This window comes from Colias philodice, chromosome 18, assembly GCF_061535455.1.
Source record: "Colias philodice isolate Cphi_HAF_F1 chromosome 18, ilColPhil1 Martin Lab GWU primary, whole genome shotgun sequence".
Taxonomy (NCBI): Eukaryota; Metazoa; Arthropoda; class Insecta; order Lepidoptera; family Pieridae; genus Colias; species Colias philodice.
In genome coordinates this window covers 2,532,332-2,549,899 of record NC_143103.1, presented here as the reverse complement: position 1 = coordinate 2,549,899, position 17,568 = coordinate 2,532,332, and the positions used below count along the sequence as shown (strand labels likewise).

At 32.9% G+C, this 17,568-nt stretch overlaps 2 protein-coding genes across 5 annotated transcripts in view; one reads left to right on the top strand and one right to left on the bottom strand.

The window, feature by feature from the left end:
* Ppn (proteoglycan-like sulfated glycoprotein papilin) overlaps positions 1-17,568 on the top strand; it is an 87,632-nt gene that overhangs the window by 5,523 nt on the left and 64,541 nt on the right. The window lies entirely within an intron of this gene.
* Positions 15,049-17,006, bottom strand: LOC149480280 (uncharacterized). Its single transcript, XM_089706550.1, has 2 exons — positions 16,803-17,006; positions 15,049-15,832 (listed from the first exon to the last, which is right to left on the bottom strand). The coding sequence occupies exons 1-2, from the start codon at positions 16,945-16,947 to the stop codon at positions 15,174-15,176; spliced, it is 804 nt and encodes a 267-aa protein (XP_089562676.1). The 5' UTR covers positions 16,948-17,006; the 3' UTR covers positions 15,049-15,173.

Genomic DNA, 17,568 nt, shown 5'->3' with positions numbered 1-17,568 from the left:
TCAATTCAATGATAATATATTTTCGATGTATTTATTTTTCTTTATGTATCAAATAAAAATAAGCAATACGAATGTAATGTCCTCTCTGTTAAATTGCAATTTTCTTCATCAAACACGCTCAATAGATGATTGGTAACCCTTCACAATAGAAGCAACAATGCGCGCTAAATCACCCGCAGAGAGGCGCAACGCTTTGACAGCGTTTATGACAACCCATTGATGTCTTCCTGACGGCTCCTGCATGCTTCCCAGTTCCCATGCTAAGATGCGTCCTTTGAACTCTATACACTCATGTTTCCTTGGTATTACATTGCATAATTCGGAGAAAGTTCATTATTTTCTATTGTTTGTGTTAGATAATAGATACAATGACTCTATGTTAGATATAATAATTAATTAAATATGGTGTCTGGTAATATTAAAACAATATTTTTGTATTCTCTATTACTGCCTGCATCTCAGTAGATAATATTATGCGAACATAAATTACAATTTATATATTTTAAAACTTTATTAAATTATAAAGTGTAGAGAGCCCATAATTTCATAACATTAACTCTATCCCGGAGATAGGTTATGTAATAAATTTTCCCGCCAACTAGAGTCGCACTCCCGCCATTACAAGCGCGCGCGTATTTCTTCCTTCAACCACTAATGATACCTTGTTCCAAGTTTGAACACGACGAATCTGTAGCACTCTATGTTGTAATATTTTGTCAAACCATTTTAACCTTTACGAGAGACACAAAGAGATCAAATTGTATTGAGCAAATTTAGGTACTTTTAAACTTCACCACAGGGCACATAGAGTAAAACATTAATTAGCGGTCTTCACTTAGTTTTATTTTTAGAAACTACACTTGCCTTAACATCCAATTTACTGTGCAATTGTCTCAGTTTTCACGGTAAGATAACATTATATTTCCTATATAATAAAGAACTTAAATGTTTAAAACACTGCAATTTTAGTTATCGTTCGGCTTTAAGTGTTATTACTACGATGCGAAGCGTTGAATTTTTATAGATAAGTGTATGAAGAATCCAGTTTAAGTATTCTACGCCCTTGAACCTCCTGATCTTGCTTTTATACGGCATGTTAATGAAAAAAGGAATAACAAAGAATTATAAGGGCTGTAAGTGGTCACGCAATCAACATTGGCTTGCTTAGGTGGCAACTAAATAAATCCATTAATGAGTATTAATGTGTACGATTAAACACACTGTACGAATTTGCATATCTTTTAAATATTATAGGTAATTTCCAAATAAACCTAAAATATGATCAATATGAACAACTCTTTGTTAGATAATATCGCAATGAGAAAAATTAATCTAAACACAAAATATTTTTATTTTTACTACTACATAGTAGAATTGCCTATCTTATCTGTATGTAATGTACTCAATAAAATATAGAAATTAAGAGCGAAATAGCTCAGACACAAAATTTCGAAAGTGAAGGGCGGCAAGTGGTCTTACAACCGCTACTTACGCTATGTAATCCTGGTATCTTTTACACGTAATTTTACATGTCCTGTGGGAATTGCCTCCGCAAGAGCGGGAGCGAGAGGCCTTGTAAAAGAGGCTGGGGATAATCTAAAATTGTGTTCTTACTTACATGTTTTGTCTTTGTCGTATTATTTATTTTATTTTAAAAGAAGGTAGAGCTAGAGCGTAAGCTCCCGTCCGATTAGGGCCCTTCTGGCCTCCTCCACTCAAGCGACAGCTCAAGCCGAGGTTCGTGGTCCCCGTCAAGGGGGGACGCCCTTGTGCATGTCGCTACCAGGGTGAACCTTCAGTTCACCCCCGCGTCCGCGTTAAAATGTAGAAGCCCTTCTGGCTAACATTGAGAGACACCACAAAAAAAAAAAAAAAAAAAAAGCGTAAGCTCTACTTCTACTTCGTATATATCATCGATTGACTTATATGTTTGTATACGTAGTATATTATTATTAGTCTGTGCTTATGTTATGACATTCAATAATAATGACAAATGACTAAAGATTAATAATAATTGTAATATTATTTGCTTACGTTGTTGTTATATCAGATTTGTTTTAAAATATAAAGCAAATTGCAACTATAAAGTAATACATGTGCAAAATAACAGTGAAAATGTATAAGAAGTAAGAAAATTAAGCATAAATATTTGTAAGATGTCGTGGATACTTTAAGGTCATACTTATCATGATGGTTACACTTACATGAATTTATCAAAACGTACATGTATATCATATCGTCTGAAATATCCATTTATATTTTTAGAAGGCACATAACTTTTAATTTGTAAATTTTCAAAGAGAGTTCATCTAGCCAATTAACCCGTAATTTTCAATGGATGTAACACGAGGAAGTTTCCAAAGCAAACTTTATGGCTGAAGTAACCATTGTACGTTGCTTGGGCAATACTTGCAGGTAAATTTATTTGTGACTTGTAGAGATTCTATATTTAACGTACTACATATTTGAATAGAACGTGAAAGTGACGCAAATGTTTCAAAAACAATTCCATCGTTGTAGAAACCTTTATTTATTTAATTAGTACAGCATTAAAAAAAAAATGCATTCAGATAGCGTCATTATTTTTCTTATTGTCTGTCTAACGTCTGTCTACTTTTGCGTTCAAAATTCATAATTTTAAACCTTATTTTCAATAGATTTTTTTTACAAGATTAAATGTACGTTACAATCTTAATAGATATATTATTATGTGTAAAGAATGTACTAAGTACTTAATGTCTATAGTTCACAAAAGTCTATAGTTCACAAAAGGCGAGTTTATATGTTTGTAAACAATAGAACCTCTTCAGCTTGCTAATTTTCCTAGTAAAACAATCCAGCCAATGTTGTCCATGAACGAGACCCAGTTGAAGGGTAACCACCACACGCCACCCTTGCTTTCAAGTTCCTACCTCATCATTTTGTCTCACTTATTTATATAACTGTCTCTTTTACACATGCTAGCCGTGTCTCGTTCATAGTTGAAGCCTTTAGTCGCTTGACTCCTACATCAGATATGTCGCCCTGGTACTTGCCGGGCGATAGAACACCGCACGCCCTCACCTTGCTCACACATGCGCAGTGACGACATAGTGTTTGTGTGTCCACAGAGCTGTTTATGCAAATTGCAAATCCTGAATTTATACGTGTAATCCTACAGAACAACAGGTTTTTATTTCGACTCTATATAATATAAGAGGTTATTGTCAATTAAATTCTTGTATGATAGTCGTGGTATTATTTTATTATCTTAAATTGCCATACGGGATTAATAATGGAATGTATTATGCGAGATGTGTCAAAAATTAATTTAAACCACAAATAAATTCAGTCAAGTGTAGAAATGACTCTAATGAGCAAATCTATAACCGTTAATGGAATCCCGTTTTTGTGGTTGCATATGCGAATACTAGAGCAAACCACGGCGTACCGACTAATTATGTGAAGTAACAGTATCTAACCACAATGTTTATAATAAAAGGATCCCTTCCTGTATTTAAAACACCGACATAACATATAAACTGGTTTTCCATTGTACCTAGGGACTCTACATACACTCTCTAAGGTTTGCCATTTTGTTTATAGCAAGTAATTGAATTCGTTTTGGAGTAACAACGTTTTATAGTTTATCGAAATATTAGCAAAAAAATAGTTATCGATTTGTGTATAATTATCAAATTCACAAAGTATCACGTGTCGTGAGTCACATCCTGAGAAGTAGACGGCCAGTCGACCAGACCATGCACCATTATAAACTTTGTGACGAATGATCAACCAAAACAAGACACCCATTGTTCTACCCGTGTATGTATTTCCGTTGTTTAACAAAAAATGACACAGTTTAATTTCAATGTATGTATGTAAAGTGCGTCCAATGTCCATGTGCAATTTTACCATAAATTATTTATCAAGAAGTTTGCGAACATAGATTGCTGTATACATAGCAGACGAAAGACCCTCTATATTTTACATAGTATTAATGTTTTACCGTTTTAATACAAAGATATATAAAAAGTCATGTTACGCATCTAATATCGTAAAACTATGTAAAACTACGCTGCAGCAAGAATTTCACATGAAAGTAATATTATATATAGGTAATGTAAACATATTTATTTCAAACGTTACAAACTTCGCGTACGAAATTGTGCAACTAGGTTGAACATTAGGAAGGGCATATCGTAAATTTTTTCCGTTGTTTCTTTTAACTTTATAGTTAGCTATAACTCAAGCACGGCCCAATATTTGGACAATTTATGTGCATCTGTCAAAACAGATGAGTCAAAAACGGACAGCTATTACGCAAACATAGGGCTACCGGTCTCACCTAAATACCGAATGCACTGCTCTAAAAGGTTTAATTGTTTCCGAACACACGACGCGTACAGGTTCTTTTAAATTAGCAAGCATAGTCATAATTGAAGGGAAAATAAAATTCCCTTTGTAGAACAGCATCTGGTGCGATATGAGGTCGATAAACTCGGCTGAGAGCTGCATTTAAATGCACTGGACAAAGTTCTTCTGGGAATTCCACACCGCATATTAATTTGATATTAATAATAATTATCAAATTCAGATAAACATTAAACATGTAAGTATGTAACTGATAAAAGTAGACTCTCATCATTTTAAACTTTATGATTGATGATATGAACAGAAGACAAAATAATTCAGTGAAAATTGCAAGCATTGACTGTCGTCCGATATTAATATAAACAACCTTACCAGGACATCATGAATGCATTGAAGCTCACGAACTGCCAATGTTTCATTGTGCTTGGCAGACTATGAAAATATCTTGTTTGATGTGAACAGTCAGCAAGGCAATTAGAAATTAATATTTAATTATTATTTATTATCTACTAGCTTTCCACCCGCAGCTTCGCCCGCGCAGTCAAAGAAAAACCCGCATAGTTCCCGTTCCCGTGGCATTTCAGGGATAAAACCTATCCTATTTCCCGGGGTAAAAAGTAGCCTATGTCCTTTATCGGGTATCAAAATATCTCTATACTAAATTTCATGCAAATTGGTTCAGTACTTAAGTCGTGATTGAGTAACAGACAGACGGACAAAGTTACTTGCGCATTTATAATATTAGTATGGATAAGTAGGAGAATATTTTCTGCTTTCATTAAAATAAAATATTATAATTTGTACACAACAAGATTAACAGATTTCTACAGGTTTATAAACATGCTTATTGCTTTCGGGATAAAATAAAAATACACTTCTATTAAGCGGACACTTAGGATTTATCTCTATTCCTGGTAAGATATAAATGTGTCGGTCTCCACCGCACTTTCACTGAACACGCTTTAAATATTCAGTTATTTATGGTTACTTGGTACATCCGATTATGTGATTTGAGTCAGACGAGAGCCGACAGTGGTTCAAGTAAGTTCTTTTGATATTCAAATATGGTTAACATATAAAATAAATATGGGTTTATGATAATCTCTTAAAATTCTGAATGATTTCGTTAAAGTAGAGCAAATTGTTATATTATAAACACTTACAATTTTTTCCATATTATAGTTCATTGTATCTAATGATGAACTATATTTCACAGTCATAATTTAAATAAATAGGAATCCTCTGTTTGCCACGAAATGACTTCATCAACAAATTTAAACCAAGTTTGAATTGTAGTTCTCTATCGGTGTTTTAACTAAATGTATTATAAACGATGTGTTATTAGGTTTATGAGAAACGCTTTATGATAATGGTCCTTTAATTGGGGTTATGGTGTATATTAGAATGCGAGGTAGGTGGTCTGCAACCTTAATAACATAATATGAGAATATGCAATCCATAAGGAGAGATTTAGACGTGTTATAATGTGTGTGTTCTCGTTCGTCGTCGCTGGACTATTCACATTATAATAAAACGTAAGAATCAATTTATACAGGGTATTTTTGAATAAAGATAATGTAGAATGTGATTTCGTGTTAAAGAAAATCCCTTTTTATAATTGAATGTTTCTTATGAGAACCTGCACATCAACGGAAAGTTCATCTTGATGACTTGCTCATCATACAAGGCGTATGAGCCTTATAAAATTATAGAACTTCCACAATTTTCAAACACTACAGGTACCTACCTACTGCAATGAAAGTTTTGTATTGTTAAATACACAACGCTAATTGTAATGACTTTGCTGCAATGTGATTTTAATTTTCAACGTAATAAAATTATATTTTGTGCAATTCACAATTCACAACTATCATATTATTATATTTGCATCAGAAGGTTTAAGAAAAATAAAAACTACGCGCAAAGTTAAATTTTACGAAGCTTTTAAATTTAGATGATACGATCATTTGATATCTTCTTAACAAGGATGGTTCTTCGAGATTTATTGTTATAATAAATTCCTCACATAATAATATGATTCACTTGTTACATCACGAAGAGCAGATGTAAGTGGCAGAAGTTTATGTTAAAAGTGTTTATCAAAGGTGGCCTTGCCTGTCTAGACTATATAATTAGTTAATCATTACTCTATTTAGTGGAGCCACACGCACGAGCTAATTTTCGCTACAGCTTTTATTTAGCCCTACTGCTAGGCTGTTATAATTGAATGGGTTTTTAATCTGACCGTCTGTGTCGTCTTGTGATTGTTGTAACGTATTTTTTCTGTATTTTGAAAAAAGATATGAAGCGGAAAAATTTGTTTTTAATTGGAATTCCCAATATAAATTATGATAAGTCACGGTTTAATTTTAATAGCATTATTGGCTGGTCATTGCATAGGGCTTGTACGTAAATATCAATGAAAAGTAGAGAGTTAAACATTATTCCAAAAGTATGAGATATGTATTTTCACGTCTTATCTAATCAAACATGTCAGCTACTTTCCAGATTACTTTACTTATTTATGTATAGAAATTATAAACCTTACTACGTGCTGATGCTGCCCTGGTGAATGAAAATGAATGGCTTCCCTAATCGACAACAATTCACCGAATTTATAAAAAATATATATGTATAAGATGTCGGTTAAAAAGGTAACTCGGTGTCACTTGAAAAACTTTTCTCCTTAAAATTATATCGGTTACTCAATACACCTCTAATATTGAAGTGGTGTTTGTGTAAGCCACTAATTGTACCACATGCGTCCATCTGTGGACGGAACGTGAGGATTTTGTTTATTTTCTTAGTCTTATTATAACTCGCAATGCTTTTGTCGCAACTATGAAATGGTTCAGGGTTCCGTATATTATATCCATAAACGGAACTGGATGACATAATAATATAAAATTCCATATTTTTGATCACCTATGCATCTTACATGGTACATCACTAGTTTTATTATGATACTTATTTGTGATATAAGGACAGTAGAGAAAAACTTAAAAATAAAATTTCTGATTAAATAATTTTTTTTGTTGTTCTTAATTGAACAATCTATTGTCCGCATGCAAAAATGTAGATATTATTAATTTCACAGGTTTCCCACGCGAGACTTACCGCTTTTTTTTTTAATGTGCAAGATTTTATGTTGAACTACTTGAAAAAGGAACAAAATTTAAGGCGCCTTTCGAATTTTTTTTGCTATTTAATATTGATTAGGCTCCAAACCTATGTCAGGTCAAGTTTAATTGCGAAACTGATCTTTGATTTTGCGGTTTGTGCAGTCGTGTTCAAAATAACGAAATCCGATATGTTTTTTAATTAGATGAACAAAAAAATGTTTCTTGTCATACATGTCCTTATTTGCAAATTCTGTCATTACAGTGTATTACAATAATTATGTCCTATTGCTATTGATACCCAAGATATATTGTTACATTTAAAAACTAGGTTAAGAATAAACTATTTTATATGATCAATACAAATGCAAAAAATCTAAGTTAGATTTTTATTAATACTTTTGTCTTTATACATTAGGTACTTTCCGCTTTCCGCCCGCGGCTTAGCCCGCGTTTTCAAAGAAAAACCCGCATAGTTCCTGTTCCCGTGAGATTTTCGGGATAAAACCTATTCTTTGTTTAATCCAAGTTACCCTCTATATGTGTGCAATCATTGTTATCAGTTCTGTAGTATTTGCGTGAAAGAGTAACAAACATACACACCTACACATATACATACCTACATCCATCCTCACAAACTTTCGCATTTATAATATTAGTAGGATAGGATAGGATGTTAGGGAAGAGTTACAAAAACATGTATTTGATATGTTTATAGAATGAATTCACGATTTATCCAAGCAAGAAACCGATAAAAATTATAGTTTCCGATTACACAAATAAAACTAATGCATGCGTCCCAATTTCTTTTAAACATTAAAACTTTAATGCATTTATCTGATGCAAGGTATCCATTGATCACACAATTATTTCAGAAAAGTGAACCATGTTGAATGATATTATGTTTATTTTTGGCTATTTTTGATTGACCGAAATAGAGCAACGTTTGAAATATGTCTTGTGATATGCTTTCATTTGATTTGTTGGTAAGTTAATCGTGTTATTTGAACAGTTTAAGTTGAATGTATGTAATTTGTTGATATTATTTTAGGTGAAGATGCGCGAATTAGTAAAATTGAATGAAAAATACTCTAAAAAAATTCTCGACATCGTTGGTGTTGGGTGGGAGTTGATAAGGCTCGTTTTTACATGTTTCATGTTTCACCCTTCTCCGCTTCTATTGGACGAAGAGGGCCATAATATGATATAGCCTTCCACGATAATTATTGGGCTATCCCGAAATAACGCTATCAAAAAAACTGTTATAATATGTTTATAATATTATTTTCAAACTTTGGAAATGTACCTTATAGGAAAGTGTGTGTGTGTGAAGTCCCGTATCCCCGTAGTGGGGTAAGGGGCAGATGCATTATGCATACATCTGTTTCACTGATCGATTTTCTTTAGGGACAAGTAGGTGATCAGCCTTCTGTGTCTGCCAGACCGAGACATTTTTTTTTTCTTCGTCTCCACCGGGAATCGAACCCTCGGTTCTACGCTCACGCGTCAACCACTGTACCAAGGAGGCGGTCACCTTATAGGAAGGTACCTACTAAATAGTTGCTGTCCAAAATCTGGACACGCTAGGGAGAGCTTGAAAAATGTTTATCATTTACAAAAATAATGTAATACACTTTAGAATTTGTCTATACTCTTTCCAAATATAAGTACAAGAAAACATTCCAGACTTTCTTTTAAAGTCTAGATTAGATTAGGCTTATAATAACATCGCATGATCCTAAGAATATGCGATTAATAAAACGCCTTGGGAGACGGATGTTGCATATTGATGTAATAAATATCTGTAATGTTTCATTTTAAGTACATACCGGATACCCATGCACTGTGGACACGTGTTAGTATTTAAAAATGACCTAATTTTAGGCACTAAATTCTTGCCAACGGATTTTTGCTTGTTAAAGTTAACAATAGAGAATGAGATCATCAAGAGATCATGGATGTTCTTAACAATATTTAATGTAACCAAATATCAAAACAACATTTGCTTCTTTTTTTATTACTAAGCAATTTATCCGAAACTTAATTAGAATTTAATTCCAAAGCCTACTAGTTAATTAAGAAAGCGTACAATATTCGATAAAAACATTATCCCTAATTATCTAAAACCAAGCTTGTAATATAGTTCCATTACTGTTCTCTTTGAAAAAGCCGAACATAAACTAATTAAAGAACACAGAAAAGTAAATATTTCGAAGCGACAATTTTTTATCTGTATCTTAATTATCTGTGACGACTTACTCTGTAGTCTATTAGTCAACTCGGATAGCAATTTATTACTTGTAAAGACAACCATCTTTTGTTTTAGGAAACCAAGACCCTTGGTGCTTACTGCTAGTTTTTAATCGATAACGAAGTGTTTTTTTGTATATGTCTGTTCTTCATATAATTCAGGTTTTCTTGAAATTCAATGTACATCATAGTAACAAAATTAATGGATGTATTGTGAATGAAACATATGGTTTTTATTTATCTTCCAAGATAAATGATAACCTGTAACAATATATCATAATCATCAATAACATCTAATTTTGTTTTTTGGTAAAACGTCTCAGTGCCCACGATACAGGCTTGCCTAGTGTGGGTACTATAAGTAATCCTTTTTATTAAACTAGATTAAACCAATATGTGTAAAGCGTGCAACGTCAATCAAAGTGTATCTGTGTAAAAACATATGGTTTTTAAATAAATATATTTTTCATTTTTTTTTCAATAAAATGGTCTCAAATTGCAATAGAAGATCAATAAAGGATCACTGTTAACTAGCGCTGTCCAGTAGTGTTCGTAGTTAGCTAAGACGCTTTTTATTATTATAGAACACGGGAACCTAATAATCTATGGCTTAGACATTAAAAGTGCAGCTCTCTATATAATATGTTATTTTCACAATACGCGTGGGTATTCTACTTATACACATTACACAATGCTGGTTTGGCGTAAATATTCTATATTTTACAATCTATCATAAATTGGCTTATTCTTCCCAAAATAACATAAAATAACAATATTATCGTAACCATAGATGAAAGCTTTAAGCTACCGTTAGCATAGAGTCACACGATCAGAGTAAAACTTACGGAGAAATATAATAACATGTACTGTTAGTGTTGTTTCTATGATTGCCATTGCAAATAATTATTACCAATGTTAACACTGAGCTATTATTTGTAGATTTAAGATTACTGTTTATAAGTTGAAATAGTGGAACCCTAAGAAAGGAATTTTTTTTTTTTTTTTAATTTATTTATTCCCATTTATCATTTTCAGCGTTGACGTTATGTATTTTTTTCATCAGTTTTAATGTAGACACGAATAATATCTGCCATGTTTTGTGACTTATGCAATAATTCATGTTAACCAAAAAAAAAAACAAATAATAAGTAAAAGGTTAACATTATGCTACTTGACGTTGGTATAAACCGTAACCTCTGTGTATAATTGTTAATTAACTAAATAAAAGATTACCTGAACCACCCTGAACTCTGAAACGTAAAAAAATATTTAGGAGAAATTATACTGTCGACGTTTTCTTGTCTATGTCATAAAATCGTATAGGTAATGATACAATCATATAATATGCTAAATACCATCTACTAAGAAAGCTCTACACTTTAGATATTTGCCAATTACAATTAGTATAGGAATGTAGAGGTTTGTATATAATAAACCGAACATATACCAAATTTGTTGGTTTGTAATATTTAAGAAGTTACGTTTTTTCATAGAATGTGCTCTAATTACTTATCATTTAGAAATCGAAAGACTTTATGCAATCCCTATTGCAAAGTTTTTTCAGTACAAACATCATAATCCTTTGTATTTTTTTTTCCAGTTCTTCTATTAAGTATATATCATATATCTGCGGTCATGTACATAACATGCGTAGTTTTTTAAGGCACATAATTGTACAATTAAGAGTAAATAAATAAAGAAGCTCTTCAAGAAGACGAACAGCTGCTGATCGCGTCAGTAAACCATTCAAAGAATTGTCATATAATATAAGATACCCTACTATCGTTAAAGTTTTATGTGCGATAAAATTGCGCCATAAGTCAGTATTGGATGGAAATTGCACCCACAACTCTCACAGATTAAAAATGTAACAGAATTGGTTTGACACATGAAAGTATGATAAAATATTCTATAATGAAATTAGATCAATAAATAAGAAAACAAAGTTGAATTTAAATAATGAAAACTAAACATGGCACGGTCAGGGCGCGGACAGGGCACGGCCCGGTTGCGGTGTAGGGTATCTAATATCTATAATATTGTAATACTGTGGTAGGGTGAATCATACTAGCGGTTCAAGTTCAAGTGTCTGCCTCGAAATTGCATTCCGATTACACGAAGAAGCGTTTAGTGCCGGCGCGAATCAACGTTATAGGTGGTTATATGTGGTTATAACCTAGGCCTTTGATGTGCCCTAACTCTCCCTACCGTCGTAAAATGTGCTTTCTTGCTTGTTACTTTATATAAGTTATTTATAAACTGCATTTTAAAGATCTGATACAATTTATGGATGGATAAAATTTCAGTGAAAATCATCCCCTTTTAAAAATGAAGTTTAAATGAAGTAAATGTTTGAATGTAGTTATCGTTATGGAGATTATGTACAATTTGAAAGTATTATTTGAAATAATTAAGCACTTTATTTTAAAATTATAATTGTAAATTTACAAAAGGTTATCAAATATACTTTTATCATGGTGGGAAAGAGTGTTATCTTCAAAGCTCCTACACCTTTCCTTGTAATTTGATTTTGAACTTTTCGTAGAAATGTTCTCTAATTAAATTGCTAAGGCAAATATCTTCCAGCCCGATAACGGATAGTGTTGGCCTGTCTGGCGCTGCACGTGGTTTTAGTGAGGTTTCAATATTTTTATCGACATCGAGAATAATAAATAGTCTTCTATTCAAAAAAATTATAATAGTTCGAGATATGAGTTATATATAACGAAAACCTATACGAATCTAAATATAGGAAGATTTGCGAATGATTTGATTAGATGTGGATTAAAAGCTTCGTTAAAAATAAATGTATTTTTTTTAAGTATTACTTAAAAAGAGAAAACTCAGTGAAACAGTAATCGTTTCGCGTATGTCTAAATGTTTATTTCAATATCAATTAGTGTTATTGACTTACAACTGTTGTTAATATTTTCATAGATCATTTTAGCAGTTCGTTTAGAGGGATTATTTCTCTTTTGGTTAAGTAAATGTGATCATTATTAATTAATTTATACTAAAGCTTTTTTTGTCGATAATAATGTAACATCACTATTATCTTTTGTCGGCTCGAGCTTTTTTGCGCGGTCTTCAATCAAAGAATGCGCCCGCATCGGAACATGCGTTCTAAATTATTCCGTATTTCCATTCATTTTAAAATAAAATTCAGTAAAGAGTTAAAAATAGATTTTTCAAAGAATATTCCTTAATATGTTTTTAATAAAGGGAAGGTCTAGTTACAGTTTTCTTCAATAAATAAATATTATAGGACATTATTACACGAATTACTTACTTATGTATCAAATAATTCCAATAAGAATTAAATCAATTTCACAATAGTTACCCATTAAAATTCCGATTAAATACTCATTTTTCATCCATAATTCGAATTAGAATTGGAAAACTATTTAAAAGCTATGGAGCCGACAATCGTACAATTTCGGAATGGGATACGTAATGGAACGGAGTCGTTACTAAAAGTTATGTTGATAAAATTTGTAATAGCTTACGCAACTAAGGTCTCAGAGGTTAATATGAGATTGAAATAGCGCATGTTCCGGCAAGGGGAACAAATTACAATGTAACGAAATTAAGATATTCCCAGGGTTTGACACTCGTATAACATTACATAAACGGGTACCACAGATATTATAATATGTACTGTACTTCTGATACTTATATACTACTTTTCTAGTTTAACTAAGAACTAAAGCTTATTATCAACATTTTTATAAATTTAAAAGAACACTCTTGGTTGTAGGACTAAAATAAAAATCTATTGAACAGAATGAACGCAGTTAATAAAACGTATACAGTGTGTTTATTCGCGAAATTCCTCAATATACTTGCGCCCTACCTTTTTATAGAGAATAAATAAACACTGGATATTTTCGGATAGCTAACACGGGATCTGGGTTGTTGGAAATCTTTGCTACAAACGCCTTGTATTGAGAATCAGCATACATTTACTAACTAAGCAATTTATTAGGTAGTCTTCAAAACTTTTGATTCTGCGTTGTCAAAGAGAAAAAATATAATTTCCTGCATTTCCAAACATGAATATTAATTTGAATTGTGTATTTTATTGTTTTATTTTCGATCCTAAAAGAAATAATTAACTAGCAATAAGATTTCTAAATTTAAATATCAGCTATTCTCGAATGTTTTGATCCTCGCAATTAATTATTACAGCTTCCTGAAATAATACTTACCAGCCACTTAATGAAGCAGCTACTTCACTTACGTAGCCATTTATCTTCTCAAGTATTGCATAAATAAACGGGAATTTGAAATTACAAAACAAATACAGTACTATTAAGAAATTATTAAATCACTTAAAATAAAACATTTTTAATGAAAATTAATTAATTATTATCTATGTAAATATAATTTGCAGTTTTACCGATAATGCAACCCCAACGACATCTATGACGTAACGATATTCCAGCTCGAGTACCAGGCAATCATAACCTTGCAGCAAGTTGAGCGATCAAACGCGGGAACGATTCCGCCTCTATTAAAGCTTTTGCTATTAAAAGCTCAGCCTCAATAAGATAAAACTTAAAAATGATTAGAAACCTATATTTTATTTGGTCTTAATTAGATTTTGGATAGACAGTGTAGTCTAAAATAAGCACTATGAAGTTACGAACTTGTTTATTTTTTCCTATGAACTTATTACCGGTGCCTACTAATGGCAGTTCGGAAACGATAAAAAATAGATCATTAATCAAAGTTAACCACTTTTTGACAGCTAGAAAGGGATAGCGTCATTCCTGCGGGACTAAGCCGGCATTCCATAGAAAGGGAAACTTTTTGTCCTTTTTTCCCATCCTTATTAACGTTAGTGAATAGCGGTAATATTTGTTGTGAGTTTTTATCGGGATTTGTTTGGAGGTGTGAGTCTATTGAATAATTTATTGGGTGTTTTTAGTTGGAGATTATAATTTTATTCATATCTCAAGATAATTTAAATCCGTGTTGAAGTTGGCTTGCATGATTATTTTCTTTTAGATTTATGGGAAGATAGTATTTTGTATTCTCGATTATTTTTTATTAACAGGTTCTTTATATGTATTGTATACTCGTACAATCGTTAGAGTGAGCCTAAAATAAAGATGTACAAAATAGCAATCCTTTCTGTGCGCAGATACTAGCAGCGTATTTCGGCCCGTCGCTCAACGCTACTCAAGTTATAAGGTTTCAGTCACTTCTGTTATTTCTGTTTACAAAAGCACATGGTTAACAAGTGGTAAACATGTCAAATGGATCGAGCGAGGACGACGACGATATTGTATTATACTATTATTATACAAGACGTCGAAGAAATATTCGCACGTTTTGGGTTCATCCGTATATTCGAAATAATGTTAACTGCAGATTATCAGTTGCAGCACGAGAGCTGCGTGAGACAGATAAAAAATTTTTGGGATTCTATAGAATGTCCAAAGATAGCTATTTAAATTTGGTGCAGTTAGTGCAGTTAGATTCTTCTAAAATTTCATCCACTAAAGCCAGCACTCTTCGCTTAAAGGTTCTCGTCTGACTATCGGACATTGCTTTCATGTCTGGTAGTAAGCTTAGTAAAAACATTCGTTTAGGATCCTCTATGTCTTCAGATTTTTTTTCAAGTTTAGCCTTTTTGGCTTCAAAATAGTCCATGATACCATCATCGACAGTTGCAAATGATTTTCCTTTACGACGCTTAGAGTGGATGTTGGTACTGGAAGCAGTTGGTTTAGATGAAGGGCATGACATGGGAGAGATTGGTTGATGGGATAAAGGAAAAGATGCAATTACAGGGCATGACATGGGTGATGGGATGTTTTCAGATGATGATGGAATACTTTGCGATGGTGATGGGATGTTACATTGTAATATGGATTGCGAATCATTTGCTTCTTCGTTATCTTCTTGCTTCATCACTTCATTAACTGCAGGAAGACTCCCTGATATGGTATTGTTCAGAGTTTTTATGTATGGGATTGTAAACTGCATCGCATCGGATAAATAATATGGTTTCTTATTTTTTGAAGAAGATCCACTAGGAGCTGGTTTTGTGTGCCGGACAAAAACCGCACGCAAATTTTTCCATTTTTCTTTAGATTGGATTGCTGAAACAAAATTAATAAATATATACTTTTTTGTAGGTACTTGGCAAGTGGCGATTCGTTTGTGAATATCGGATACTATTTTGCTAGAGGAGACAATACAGTGGGACAGATAATCGCTGAAACTACAGTTATTATTTGGGATGTTCTAAAGGATATTTATATGCCAATCCCGAATGTAGCCCAATGGAAAAATATATCAGAGCGCTATCGTCTGTTGTGGAATTTACGTAACTGTATCGGCTCTTTAGAAGGGAAACATATTCGAATAGAGAAATTCCCTAATTCAGGATCAAGTAACTTTAATTACAAATCATTTCATTCTGTCGCCTTGATGGCATGTAGTGATGCTGACGGGCTATTTACGTTAATTGAATGTGGCTACGCCGGGAGAAATAGTGATGGTGGAATATTTCGTGCTTCAACTATTAAACATTGGCTAGAAATCGCTGCTAATATTCCCGCGCCTTCAAGATTACCTAACGATGACAAAGATTTTCCATATTATTTCGTAGGTGATGAGGCGTTTCCATTATTACGCTATTTGATGAGACCATATCCAAAACGAACTTTGAATAATATAAAAAGAGTGTTTAATTATAGGCTGAGTCGAGGAAGAAAGACTGTTGAATGTACATTTGGTATGATGGCTGAGAAATTTGGCGTTCTAGATAGACCCATACGTTGTCGTGACCCGCAAAAAGTTACAAATATTGTTAAATCTGCGTGTATATTGCACAATTATGTACGAAGCAGAGAAGGTATTCAGTACAATCCACAAGAATTTGAAACAATTGACTTCACTCCAGGATCAATACCAGCACCACAAAATCTTCAAGTAACTCCACTGTCTTCAGCTTATAATCTCAGGGATTATTTAGCAAACTATTTTATTACACCACATGCCGCATTACCGTGGCAATGGAAATATATTTTGTAATTTTGTAATAAATGATAAAAAGTATGTACTCACCTGTCAAATTAAAGATTTTTCCCACTGCACTCCAAGCTCTTTCTGTTATATCCTTTCTGGAGTATTCCGTTAATTTATAATTGTATAAACATGGGTATTTTTCAACCTCATTCACAAATTGAATATTCAATGTTTGCTCGTTCATTTTTATCAAAAAACAAAGAAACTCGGGAAACCAGTAGCGTGGAGACCGGCACGACGCGTCGCGCGTGATTGGTTGCTAACGCGTTACTGACCAGTTAGTAACTATAGTCGCGTGACGCGTCGTGTGCGAATCTCCATAGAACATGACGTATGGGCTGTGGCCTGTGACGCTCAGGCAACTCGTTAGTAATTTGAGTTTGTGACTAGTTCTTTTTGAGTAGCTCCATGAGCGAAGTGCCTTAGACAAACTTTGAAATTGATATTTTGGTTTTATAGCATTAAAATGCTTTATAAATATAAATTTATAAAGAATAGAAAAAATTCGATCACGAGGCACAAAATATCAATTTCAACAAAAAAGGTCGTGTTCCATCGTCACAATATTGTATTCACTGAAAAGTGTTTCATATTGGTTGAGATGGTTGTTAATCATTTCAATAGATGGCGCGCGGTGTGTCCCTTAAGACACATAAAACTGAAAGAATAGAATAAATTCGATTGCTCTGGCGGGTCACGAGTGGCTGAGTTGGTCAGGCATCCGCCCCGGAATGGCGCGAAAGGATGCGGGTGCGAGTCCCGCCTCGTGATCGAATTTTTTCTATTCTTTATAAATTTATATAGA

Bases quoted from the DNA above. Each gene is read 5' to 3' on its own strand.
- LOC149480280 (XM_089706550.1), bottom strand. From the start codon at position 16,947: ATGAACGAGCAAACATTGAATATTCAATTTGTGAATGAGGTTGAAAAA. The intron at 15,833-16,802 runs GTGAGTACATAC...ATTTTGTTTCAG, and splicing joins AAAAATCTTTAATTTGACAG to CAATCCAATCTAAAGAAAAA.